Here is a 14,106-nt window from a genome sequence, read left to right as displayed (position 1 = left end):
TGCATTCTGTTTCCGTATTTCAGTTCAAAGATAGACCATGTCCTATTATTGTCCGCATAACAGACAAGGATAGGACTGTTCTGTTAGGAGCAAGCTGTTCTGTTCCGCAAAAAACGGAATGCACACGGACGTCATCCGTATTTTTTGCGGACCGCAAAATACTGAAAAATCCATACGGTCGTGTGCAAGAGGCCTAAAGGGTAACTCCAGCCCATACTGAAGTTTTCCATAGTAATTACCCATCAGGTTATCGGTCAGACTCCCTGACGAATATTCGGCTTAGTTTGTCCGTCGCCATCCCCTGATCTCACCTACACACGTCAACTACTGTCTAATATGTAGGGGGGTGCCCCAACTCTCGTCTACTGTTGGGGAAATCGTATTGAGCATGCTATATGTCAAAACGTCCGATCCTTTATTCTCAAGGGACATAAGCTGCCGCTGGAGGAGTCTGTCAGTGGCTTATCCCCATTGAAAACACATGCATGCCCGGCCATGATGCGAATGCACGTGTATGGAGAGGGACAGCTGTCGGCTACACGAACTATCCAAAGTGCACGACCAACTTTAAACTCTGGCAAGACAAGATTACTAACCATACCGTACTTCACAATGGATGATTTGTGAGCTGCAGTGTAAAGCATGAAAGAAAGATGCAAAGAGAGAGAGAACGCCCCCTCGAGCCTCTGATGCAGTGAATGACAGACCATCGAGCCGGAGTCACTCTGAATAGAGCGTCACACCACAGACCCGGACATCTTCTTGCATTCAACGTGTATGGAAGGGTCGTAGATAATTCAGTTGGCACCCTACCACCCACCACTACTGCTGCTGGCGCTTACCTGTCACAGCGCTAGCCAATGGAGAAGCAGCTTTGACGACATTTGATGACATCACACGGAGCTTGACGGAATACCTGTAGAGAACACAACGCACAGTCAGCATCACACCACAGACCCGGACGTCTTCTTGCATTCAACATGTATGGAAGGGTCGTAGATAATTCAGCTGGCACCCTACCACCACCCCCTCCCCCCACTACTGCTGGCACTTACCTGTCACAGCGCTAGCCAATGGAGAAGCAGCTTTGACGAGAGCTTGACGGGAGTCCGGCATCATAACATCCAGTCTAAGGTTAATACAGGATTCTTCACCTTCATCCAGTTTTAGAAAAATCTGATTAATTTTGCTGCCCAAAACTGCACGACTAATGGCGGCGTGCCTCGCCCCTGCCTGGCACCAGTCTACCTCTGAGCATGTGAGACCAGCTATGCCGTTAAGTATGGGGATGTAAAGCAGCACAACCGCCAAGGACATGGAGGCCCGGTAACATTCAGACCTGGAATTTATTTTTGCTTCTCGTAGGGCCCTATTAATCAGATTTTTGCAAAACTAAAATGTAGGAGGAAAATTCTGGTAATGCTGAGATTCTTCACAGTGTGGTCAGGAGGAAGATCTCCTAGCTCTGCTCTCCACAGGTTACACCGATAAAACCCATCTATTTGGGAAAAAGCTGGATGATGACCAATGTGGCTCTGCTGTAACTAGGCGCATTCGGCATTCAGGAGTCTTGCAATGCTGAGTGACGGCTGACCACGTTGACCGCACATGCTGGGAGCTTTAGTTCCACAACAACCAGGAGGATTTGCAATGCAGGGACAACAAGGAGCGTACAATTGCCGGGCGGCGAGCGCTGCCTTACACAGACTGAGGGTACAGGTCGTCAGGTCCTGCTTTACAGCCTGTCCGGTGTCACGGGGTGGACAGCTCAGCCTCTGACTGCACAGAACAGGTGGGATCCTCACGGGACCTTCTAATGCAGACAATCTCCTCCAGACAGGATCACGCAGGCCGCGTTACATCTCGCTCCTTGGGCTGAATTACATCTGAAACTTCTCATTATCGTTTTGTCTCCTCTCAGTTTTCACCCCCTCCACATCCTCCTCCTCCGCCACCGTCGATGGCAGAGGCCTTTTCTCTCCTCACACCCCCTTCTCCCTCCTGTCGCAGTTGCTGACGTCTTTCCCAGCCCTGGATCATTGTCCTATTTACTGGAGAACTCGCCACAAAATCCCGGGAAGCCTTCATCGCTCCATCATGCCGAGGCCTCCACCCAGGAGGCTCAAGACTAATCCTCAACCTCCATTTCATCGTGTTCATCATTTCATGTGCAGCAGGGGTGACAGCCATTTGAATAAAGTTTACTGAATATAGGACCGGGGGGAAGGGGGGGGGGGGGGACATTTATTATACGGAGAAATATCGCCCCCGAGATCAGATCTAAAGCCGCAGCCATTGGATAAGAGTCACGGAGACTTGGCTGCACGTGACGTACAATTCAGACTGATATCCCAGTTTACGGGGACCGAACAGCTGTGGCCCTACAGGGAGTTCTCAAAGGGACCGCAGGATATGGACATCACATGACTCAATTCCAGAGGCCTCCTCAGGGGTAGACGAGACGCGTTGCATTAAAGGGCATCTGTCAGCAGTTTTGTACCTATGACACTGGCTGACCTGTTACATGTGCGCTTGGCGGATGAAGACATCCGTGTTGGTCCCATGGTCATATGTGCCCGCACTGCTGAGAAAAATGATGTTTACTTATATGCAAATGAACCTCTAGGAGCAACGGGGGCATTGCCGTTGCACCTAAAGGTTCTGCTCTCTCTACAACTGCCGCGTACTCTGCACTTTGACAGGGCCAGGTGTGAAAATCTGAGAAAAAGTGCAGAGGGCGCAGCAGTTGCAGAGAGAGTGGATCCTCTAGGTGTAATGGTAACGCCCCCGTTGCTCCTATAAGCTCATTTGCATATAATAAAACATCATTTTTCTCAGCAATGCGGGTACATATGACCATGGGACCAACACAGATGTCTTCAGCTAGTGTCATAGGTGCAAAACTGCTGACAGATGCCTCCCCGTATCCTCCTCGCCTACCTAAGGGTAGGAGAAGACTTGACCACTGGACCAAGACTACAGGCAATAAGGTGATATCACGTCCCACTTCCCAATTTACGTACCAACATAGTAAAATTGATGCGAGGTGGAGAGTTATCCCAACGAAACTAAGGCTGGCCATAGACCTCAGACAGCTGATGGCAGAACGAGCCGACAGACCTCTATCCTCCTACTCTCCCATACACGTTCCAAGCCAGAAGAAAGAGACCTCTGGCTTCAGGTTATCTCCAGGGAGAACTAAAAGGATTGGACCTGTTAAAAATCCCACCCGGCTCTGTCCAAACATCTGCTGTCGGGAAAAATTGGGACACCACCATACCGGTCAGATGGTCGACCAACCCCTGAGGAGCATTCTTCTACTGTGCATGGCAGAAAAAAATGGCCTCTTTCTGACCTGGTGACAGAACATCACCATCCATGAAAAGCAACATGGCCGACGATGGTGGCTGTCTGACAACTACTTACTGAGATTTAGTACCACATGACACACTATTTGAGACAAGTCCACAGAAGATGCTCTTTGCAGCCAACCATTTTTCTTTTAGTGAATGGAAGAAGTCAACGTTGGGGGGACCAAAAAAAAAAAAAAAAAGGCACACAATGGCCTACAACATCTGGACGATTCTCAATCCAAACCTACAATGCGAGATCGTCCCACTAACGTAAAAATAATACAACTCTGCTACATGTGCACACAGCCCGAGAGTCTACACTCCACGGTACAGAGTGCTGCAACCATTGTTTTTATGGTGTATTTATAGGTGGTATCAAAGGTACTGGTAGGATGCATGACTCATGTCATGAATGGTCAGTCATGGACATGTACGCCAAGTTTTATATTGACTATCACTCACTAAATATTTGATTATGGGAGAGGATCCAAGCATGGCTGCCATCAACCTGAAACCAGGCCAAGAGTTCCAAGAAAACATTGGTTTGGGATTCCAAAGTGTCCAAACTTTCCGTCAAAAGCTTTGTTCCACTGAACCTGCCGTGGCCCTGGCAAAAGAACAAAGAAGGACCTGACCTTCTACCATAGATGGTAGTACGCCTAGCATAACATTTGCCACCGGTGATCTCTGTATGTCCCCAAGGCCTGAAACATGACTGTACAAGTACGTCAGCTCCATGGCTTTCATTCTGCTCAGTTTCTAAGAACTTTACCTGACAATGGAAGAACATGGGGGAGGGGGGAATGTCTACAGGAGACACTTGGCTGCACATGCAGTTTCTTCTAGGAGACGGCAAGTGAAGGACACACTGTGAGGAATCCATGCAGATAACCCCAAGATATTGTATATGATGGGGGGCAAAGGCCCTCTCATCAGTCAGCAGAACCTGGTTCAGAGGAACATACTTGAGGCCCAATTATCTGCAGAAGGACAACGAGAGAACTTTCTGAATTTTGGTGCAATTCGGGCCAATGTGGTCATGGAATTATAGACATTTCTCCTCGTACCCCAGTACACTGCACAGAATCATGGCATTAATCCATGAAAAAATCTGGCCAAACCCGTGGAGTGTCTGTCATCAAATGCGATATTAAGATGAGCACACACTGGGAAAGCAAAGTCCAGAGCTGCATTCACAATTCTGCTAGTTGTTATTGGAAACAGTCAGCCATCTCGTCAACAGGCGCAGCACCAACAGCTTGGCTGATTATAAGAGTCCATTCACACATCCGCAGTGTATTGTGGATCCGCAATACACCCGGCCGGCACCCCCATAGAAATGCCTATTCTTGTCCGCAGACAAGAATAGGACATGTTCTATTTTTTTGCGGAGCCACGTCCCGGAAGTTCGGGGCCGCGCTCCGGAAATGCGGATGCAGAGAGCACATAGTGTGCTCTCTGCATCCATTCCTGCCCCATTGAGAATGAACGGGTCCGCACCCGTTCCCGATATTGCGGAACAGATGTGGACCCATTTGCGGACGTGTGAATGGAGCCTAATCCAGTTTATTTTTCTATATCACATTACTGTATGTCCCGTCTGCAAATCACCAGAAAAAGCAGGGAATTCTGAGGGGTTTTCACTCGCCAGCAGAATAGTGAGTGCAGCTCTGGGGTATAATACTGGATGTAACTCAGGATCAGTACAGGATAAGTAATGTATGTACACAGTGACTGCAGCAGCAGAATAGTGAGTGCAGCTCTGAAGTATAATACAGGATAAGTAATGTACAGTCAGGTCCATAAATATTAGGACATCGACACAATTGTAACATTTTTGGCTCTATACACCACCACAATGGATTTGAAATGAAACAAACAAGATGTGCTTTACCTGCAGACTGTCAGCTTTAATTTGAGGGAATTTACATCCAAATCAGGTGAACGGTGCAGGAATTACAACAGTTTGCATATGTGCCTCCCACTTGTTACAGGACCAAAAGTAATGGGACAATTGTCTTCTCAGCTGTTCCATGGCCAGGTGTGTGTTATTCCCTCATTATCCCAATTACAATGAGCAGATAAAAGGTCCAGAGGTCATTTCCAGTGTGTTATTTGTATTTGGAATCTGTTGCTGTCAACTCTCAAGATGAGATCCAAAGAGCTGTCACCATCAGTGAAGCCATCATTAGGCTGAAAATACACAACAAACCCATCAGAGAGATAGCAAAAACATTAGGCGTGGCCAAAACCACTGTTTGGAACATTCTTAAAAAGAAGGCACGCACCGCTGAGCTCAGCAACACCAAAAGACCCGGAAGACCACGGAAAACAACTGTGGTGGATGGCCAAAGAATTCTTTCCCTGGTGAAGAAAACACCCTTCACAACAGTTGGCCAGATCAAGAACACTCTCCAGGAGGTAGGTGTATGTGTGTCAAAGTCAACAATCAAGAGAAGACTTCACCAGAGTGAATAAAGAGGGTTCACCACAAGATGTAAACCATTGGTGAGCCTCAAAAACAGGAAGGCCAGGTTAGAGTTTGCCAAACGACATCTAAAAAAGCCTTCACAGTTCTGGAACAACATCCTATGGACAGATGAGACCAAGATCAACGTGTACCAGAGTGATGGGAAGAGAAGAGTATGGAGAAGGAAAGGAACTGCTCATGATCCTAAGCATACCACCTCATCAGTGAAGCATGGTGGTGGTAGTGTCATGGCGTGGGCATGTATGGCTGCCAATGGAACTGGTTCTCTTGTATTTATTGATGATGTGACTGCTGACAAAAGCAGCAGGATGAATTCTGAAGTGTTTCGGGAAATATTATCTGCTCATATTCAGCCAAATGCTTCAGAACTCATTGGGCGGCGCTTCACAGTGCAGATGGACAATGACCCAAAGCATACTGCAAAAGCAACCAAAGAGTTTTTTAAAAGGGAAAGAAGTGGAATGTTATGCAGAGACCTAGTCAATGACCGGACCTGAATCCGATTGAGCTGCATTTCACTTACTGAAGACAAAACTGAAGGGAAAATGCCCCAAGAACAAGCAGGAGCTGAAGACAGTTGCAGTAGAGGCCTGGCAGAGCATCACCAGGGATGAAACCCAGCGTCTGGTGATGTCTATGCGTTCCAGACTTCAGGCTGTAATTGACTGCAAAGGATTTGCAACCAAGTATTAAAAAGGGAAAGTTTGATTTATGATTATTATTCTGTCCTATTACTTTTGGTCCCTTAACAAGTGGGAGGCACATATGCAAACTGTTGTAATTCCTGCACCGTTTACCTGATTTGGATGTAAATTCCCTCAAATTAAAGCTGACAGTCTGCAGGTAAAGCACATCTTGTTTGTGTCATTTCAAATTCATTGTGGTGGTGTATAGAGCCAAAAATGTTAGAATTGTGTCGATGTCCCAATATTTATGGACCTGACTATGTACACAGTGACTCCACCAGCAGAATAGTGAGTGCAGCTCTGGAGTATAATACAGGATAAGTAATGTATGTACACAGTGACTCCACCAGCAGAATAGTGAGTGCAGCTCTGGAGTATAATACAGGATAAGTAATTTATGTACACAGTGACTCCACCAGCATAATAGTGAGTGCAGCTCTGGAGTATAATACAGGATAAGTAATTTATGTACACAGTGACTCCACCAGCAGAATAGTGAGTGCAGCTCTGGAGTATAATACAGGATAAGTAATTTATGTACACAGTGACTGCACCAGCAGAATAGTGAGTGCAGCTCTGGAGTATAATACAGGATAAGTAATGTATGTACACAGTGACTCCACCAGCAGAATAGTGAGTGCAGCTCTGGAGTATAATATAGGATAAGTAATGCATGTACACAGTGACTCCACCAGCAGAATAGTGAGTGCAGCTCTGGAGTATAATAGAGGATAAGTAATGTAATGTATGTACACAGTGACTGCACCAGCAGAACAGTGAGTGCAGCTCTGGAGTATAATACAGGATAAGTAATGTATGTACACAGTGACTCCACCAGCAGAATAGTGAGTGCAGCTCTGGAGTATAATATAGGATAAGTAATGTATGTACACAGTGACTCCACCAGCAGAATAGTGAGTGCAGCTCTGGAGTATAATACAGGATAAGTAATGTAATGTATGTACACAGTGACTGCACCAGCAGAACAGTGAGTGCAGCTCTGGAGTATAATACAGGATAAGTAATGTATGTACACAGTGACTCCACCAGCAGAACAGTGAGTGCAGCTCTGGAACTGATGGGTATAGGACAGGTACTGCTGTGTGCACACAGTGATTCAGCTCTTATGGAGATTCCTCCTATAAACAGTATCATTCCCCCGTTCTCTCCCATCCGGCCATACGTGTTACTACAAGGTAAACAGCAGAAGATAGAAGAAACAGGTGATGGAGACACCACGGGGCACGGAGAGGCGCGCTGGGACAGCGGTGTGAGATAAGGAGACGGATGTCAGGACAACATCTATATGAAGAGTTGCTGTTTCGGGGCTATGTGAATGGGGCCCTAAATCCGAAATCGACCGTCTCATGGTAAACACGCCACGCTCCAGGAGGGGACGCTTCCTGTGTGCCGGGTAATTGCTGCAATTTAGCCTTTTTTTCCACGGAGCTGAACGAACATGGAAAATGTCAGGTCCCTGTGGTGATTGTGGGTCGTGCAAACACAAGACTCCAGGTGAGCGCAGGGCGTCCTCCACGATGGCTGCCGGCCATCACCGGCTTCACCCCAAACATCTGAGGACCTCCACAACTACAGATGTGATGGGCCTCACAGAGGACGGAACGTTACAGAAGGGATCTCATGGTCCATCGTGAATAGAAGTTACATGAAGTTTGAAGAGATTATGTAGAACATACACGGCTGATGGTCTCTTGAAGTTACAGGCCCAAAGCCTGAGGCTGCACCACTGAGAGAGTGTGATTTCTGCCAGGCACAGAGACCTCATGTGAAAAGATATTGTCGTTTTTGGTCATTTAGATCTACACAAAGTCCCCAGGACGGAAATCCGAAGTGGCAGTAGTGCAGCCTCGTGTCCAGATCTCCTCCGCTGTAAAACCGGACGCGCCGTCTCCTGCTCTGCCCCCCCAACGCTGATGTGACAGTCCACTCTTCCTATAACAAAATGGCCGGTACCAACTGACAAAAGGGGGTGCAAACAGTAGACCCCAATAATGGAAACGTGGGGGAGGCCAACAGCTGCTGCAGCCCGGAGGAGGGAGACATGGAGGAGAGCAGCGCGGCCGGGACTCCCCGACACAGAGCACGCATTGATCTTGGGCCGTTACTAACTACACCGTCAGACGCCCCCCCGATGTGGCAGTACACAGGCGGACACGCCACATCTGGAACTTCCATGACATTTTTTACATTCTTTCGTCCTTTTCCCACCCCATAAAGACGAACAGCAAAAACCAACATTTCTCACGTGCACAGAGGATTCTGTATCCGTGCCATAGGGCAGTAGATCTGCAGCCTGCTGCGCTCCAGCCGGGGTGAAACTACAACTCCCAGCATGCTAGCTGGAGCACAGCAGGTTGCATAGTTACTGCTATTTAGTAAAAGGAGACATTTGTGTTGCTTTTATACCCCCCCCCCCCCCCCCCCCCCAATACATTATACAGAATATTACATGAGTGATATATTGTACCAATCAAACTGGTGTAAAGTAGAACTGGCTTAGTTGCCCATAGCAACCAATCAGATTCCACCTGTCATTTTCCAAAGGAGCTGTCCAAAATGAAAGCTGGAATCTGATTGGTTGCTATGGGCAACTAAGCCAGTTCTACTCTACACCTGTTTGATAAATCTCCCCCATTGTCTCCTCCACAGTCATACACACAGACTATTGTCTCCTCCACAGTGACACACACACACACAGACAATTGTCTCCTCCACAGTGATACACACAGACTATTGTCTCCTCCACAGTGATACACACACACACACACAATTGTCTCCTCCACAGTGATACACACACACACAGACAATTGTCTCCTCCACAGTGATACACACACAAAGACTATTGTCTCCTCCACAGTGATACACACACACACAGACTATTGTCTCCTCCACAGTGATACACACACACACAGACTATTGTCTCCTCCACAGTGATACACACACACAGACAATTGTCTCCTCCACAGTGATACACACACACACACACAGACTATTGTCTCATCCACAGTGATACACACAGACAATTGTCTCCTCCACAGTGATACACACACACAGACAATTGTCTCCTCCACAGTGATACACACACACACAGACTATTGTCTCCTCCACAGTGACACACACAGACAATTGTCTCCTCCACAGTGATACACACAGACAGTTGTCTCCTCCACAGTGATACACACACACAGACAATTGTCTCCTCCACAGTGATACACACACACAATTGTCTCCTCCACAGTGATACACACACACACAGACTATTGTCTCCTCCACAGTGATACACACACACAATTGTCTCCTCCACAGTGATACACACACACATTGTACTGACCTGTACGGGGTTGTCCCTGGGGGGCTCCTGACTTCCTCTTGTTCTTCAACAGACCCTGGGATGAAAGCAGAGAGAAGATTGGCACCCCTGGCACATGGCACCCGCTTCTCCTGAAGGAATGGCATACACTGTGCCTCTTGCACTTCCTCCTGTGCCCCCTCCTCTCCTCAAAGTGACAGCTTCCTCCTCAGCTCCAGCCTCCAGAGTTTCTGACCCTTAAAGTTTACTGATGAACACCTTAAAACACTTTCCCCGACTACCCTGCTCCCCTCACACACTGAACCAGTACCCCCAGGGGCGCCATCTGCTTTCTGCACAATCCGGCACCATCTGCTCCACTACTCTCCCCCCTCCAGATGCTGATGTAGCGGTCCACTCCTATTATAAAAGTAACAGAACGGCCAATACTAACTGTGTAAAGGGAGGGGGTGATGAGAGCCGACGAACCCCGAGAGTAGAAATCTGGAGGGAGGGGTTGTCAGGTCCAGCAGCTGCAGCAGAGAAGAGGAGCCGGAGAGGGTGACGTCACAGGGCTGACAGGATGCGCTGTGTCAATGGCCGCACGGAGTATCTCTACAGCAGGGGGGCTGCTCAGGATGCGCTGACAGACGAGGAAGACAGCGGGAAAGGAGGGAAGGGGCAGCGGAGGGAGGGGGCGGGGGAGGGGCGAGGACGGAGCCGCGGGAGGCCGCGAGAGCCGAGTAACGGCAGAGGATGAGGGGGCAGGGCAGCGGGAGGAGGACCGAGCCCCGAGCACCACTGCACTCTGCAGATGGAGAGCCACTGAGACAGAGGGCGGGGCCAGCGCCGGGCATTGTGGGCAGTGTAGTCCTCAGCCCCCAATGGCCGCAAAGCATTGTGGGTCCTCCATGCCTGCTTTCTGCTGTGTGGTCACAACATTAACCCCTCCTGCACCAGAGAGCTCTCCAGTCTTACAGCATTAACCCCTCCTGCACCACAGAGCTCTCCAGTCTTACAGCATTAACCCCTCCTGCACCATAAAGCCCACCATCCTCACAGCATTAACCCCTCCTCCACCACAGAGCTGCTCAGCCTCACTGCACCACTGAGCTCAGCCTCACAGCATTAACCCTTCCTGCACCACTGAGCTCACCAGCCTCACAGCATTAACCCCTCCTGCACCACTGAGCTCACCAGCCTCACAGCATTAACCCCTCCTGCACCACTGAGCTCACCAGCCTCACAGCATTAACCCCTCCTGCACCACTGAGCTCACCAGCCTCACAGCATTAACCCCTCCTGCACCACTGAGCTCACCAGCCTCACAGCATTAACCCCTCCTGCACCCCTGAGCTCACCAGCCTCACAGCATTAACCCCTTCTGCACCACTGAGCGCACCAGCCTCACAGCTTTAACCCCTCCTGTACCACAGAGCTCCTCAGCATCACAGCATTAACCCTTCCTGCACCACTGAGCTCACCAGCCTCACAGCATTAACCCCTCCTGCACCACTGAGCTCACCAGCCTCACAGCATTAACCCCTTCTGCACCACTGAGCTCACCAGCCTCACAGCATTAACCCTTCCTGCACCACTGAGCTCACCAGCCTCACAGCATTAACCCTTCCTGCACCATAGAGCTCACCAGCCTCACAGCTTTAACCCCTCCTCTACCACAGAGCTCCTCAGCATCACAGCATTAACCCTTCCTGCACCACTGAGCTCACCAGCCTCACAGCATTAACCCTTCCTGCACCATAGAGCTCACCAGCCTCACAGCTTTAACCCCTCCTCTACCACAGAGCTCCTCAGCATCACAGCATTAACCCTTCCTGCACCACTGAGCTCACCAGCCTCACAACAATAACCCTTCCTGCACCACTGAGCTCACCAGCCTCACAGCATTAACCCTTCCTGCACCACTGAGCTCACCAGCCTCACAGCATTAACCCTTCCTGCACCACTGAGCTCACCAGCCTCACAGCTTTAACCCCTCCTGTACCACAGAGCTCCTCAGCATCACAGCATTAACCCCTCCTGCACCAAAGAGCTCCCCGATCTCAAAGCATTAACCCCTTCGGCACCACAGAGCTCCCCAGCCTCACAGCATTAACCACTCCTGTACCACAGAGCTGCTCAGCCTCACAGTATTAACTCCTTCTGTACCACAGCTGCACAGCCTCACAGCATTAACCCCTCCTGCACAGACAAAGAGCCGCTCAGCCTCACAGCATTAACCCCTCCTGCACCACAGAGCCAATCAGCCTCACATTAACCCCTACCGCACCCTAGAGTTGCTCAGCCTCACAGCATTAACCCCTCCTGCACCAGACAAAGAGCCGCTTATCCTCACAGCATTAACCCCTCCTGCACCAAGCCGCTCATCCTCACAGCATTAACCCCTCCTGCTCCACAGAGCTGCTCAGCCTCACAGTTGTGACCCTTGGATCTGCTCAGCCCCAATGCATTACTCCTTCATCGGCACACGTTAGGTGTTATACTCCCTGTTGTCCTGATTTTGTTGCAGTTCCCGCTTCGGAGTTCAGGATCATGTTAACCCTTATTCCCCTGGCTCCGATCCGCTCCAGTCGTCCATTGCATAAGTTAACACGCTCCCAGTATGTAGTGCAGCCGATGGCGGATTACTCCAGTGACAGAACCTGACAAGGGTTGTGTAATTGATCTTTCAATCAAAGGTCATTTTTAATAATCACACGTCCAACCGCGGCCACAGAAGGTCTCTGCTCCTGTCAGGTGCCGACACGTGGGGATTCTGTACAGTTTTTGAAGCCAAAATCCTTAGTGGAACATAACAGGAGGGACTGGACGGAGGACGGCTGTGACTTCTCTCTTTGGAATCCAGTCTTGATTTTTGCTTCAAAGAACTATTTGCCCGGGGCGGCCATACCCGAAACCTGTTTGGAGGAAATGTTGTTATTTTAACGCTTTGTTACTTTTTTTTTTTCCAGGACTTGCTAAGTAATTATCTCACTTGTATGGCGGTATTAGACCCCTGGATCTCAGAGGAGGGGGCTCCGGCCTCCACCATGGTCTCAATGTGGTCGACCAAAATATCACTGTGGTCCTCGGGCCTAAGAAGAACTAGAGTAAAGCAATTCCATGATGGCTGGAGTCACCACCGCAAAAAAAAAATATAACCTGTCCTATTCTTGTCCGCCCTTTGCGGACAAGAATAGGCAGTTATATTAAAGGCTGTCCGTGTGCGTTCCGCAATTTGCGGACAGCAAAACACACAACGGTCGCGTGCATGTAGCCTAAGTCTGAGAGTAGATATATGAGGCACCCTGGGATCCAGAGACTGAATGTGTCATCGCCAGGACCAGGCCGCCATTCACTCCTGGGCTCAGCATGACGTAGCCGCTATTCAGAGGTTTCATCAAGAATCGAGACCCTTAGGGCTCATTCAGACGATTGCGGACCCATTCATTTCAATAGGACCTCAAAAGATGCGGACAGCACACGGTTGTTCCGTTCCGCGGCACCGCAAAAAAAGATAGAGCATGTCCTATGTTTGTCTGTAAAACTCAGCTCCGTGGCCCCATTCAAGTCTATGGATCTGCAAAAAACTGAATGCGTACGGAACACATTTCGTATGCATTCCGTTTTTTGCAGACACACTGAAAAAGACTGTTTGCAAAAAAAAACGGATCCGCATTTTTACGGACCGCAAAACAAAAACAACATACGGACGTCTGAATGAGCCCTATACTTCATCAGTCTCAGCTCAATCGCATGAAGTTTTCCCGTAGTGTATTACAGGTGATCAGATCCTCGGTATTCTGCTCGTCTGGAATTTGGTGGTGCTCAGTCAGTGATCGCACAACCAAGGTGGTGCCCCCTTTATTTTGGGTTCTGTAGCAGGCTATATGTTGAGGCAGGGTCACACTAATACTGGGTGGCATCACCCCTTGCTGCCCCTCTGGCAGGTAGCGGTCATTCAGATGCCGGAGATCCCCCTGGGGTCATTCCAAGCTCTTTCACCTTGGAGCCGTAGTTCAGACAAGGTGGTTGTTGGCTGCCGTACTTGGGCGATCTTTCACCTCATTCAGTCTCAGACATTCTCCATGGGGTGGAGATCTGGTGATGGAATTGGCCAGGGGAGGTGCTGAAGACCACGTGTTGTACCGTGGGCAGTGTGTGCTGGGGTTGTTGGAACACCACGTCTCTGAACTGAGTCAATAAAGGCTGTAGGACTGGTTCCATGATGTCCTGGACATACCTAAGCCTGGTCAATGTTCCCAC

At 49.2% G+C, this 14,106-nt stretch overlaps 1 protein-coding gene across 6 annotated transcripts in view; it reads right to left on the bottom strand.

Moving 5' to 3' along the window:
- The window catches only part of AGPAT1 (1-acylglycerol-3-phosphate O-acyltransferase 1), a 29,947-nt gene extending 17,984 nt beyond the window's left edge, over positions 1-11,963 (bottom strand). The window contains exons 1-4 of one of the 6 annotated variants that reach the window (XM_040406191.1): positions 10,947-11,963; positions 10,295-10,806; positions 9,883-9,937; positions 843-916 (exon numbers count right to left, since the gene is read on the bottom strand). In XM_040406191.1, the coding sequence (XP_040262125.1) occupies positions 843-894 (52 nt within the window). In that variant the 5' untranslated portion in view covers positions 895-916; positions 9,883-9,937; positions 10,295-10,806; positions 10,947-11,963. The other 5 variants (XM_040406188.1, XM_040406189.1, XM_040406192.1 and 2 more) reach the window with 5 other exon arrangements.
- Positions 11,964-14,106: the final 2,143 nt, after the last annotated feature.

Source organism: Bufo bufo, chromosome 8 (assembly GCF_905171765.1).
Source record: "Bufo bufo chromosome 8, aBufBuf1.1, whole genome shotgun sequence".
NCBI lineage: Eukaryota > Metazoa > Chordata > Amphibia > Anura > Bufonidae > Bufo > Bufo bufo.
This window is presented reverse-complemented; position numbering and strand designations above follow the sequence as displayed.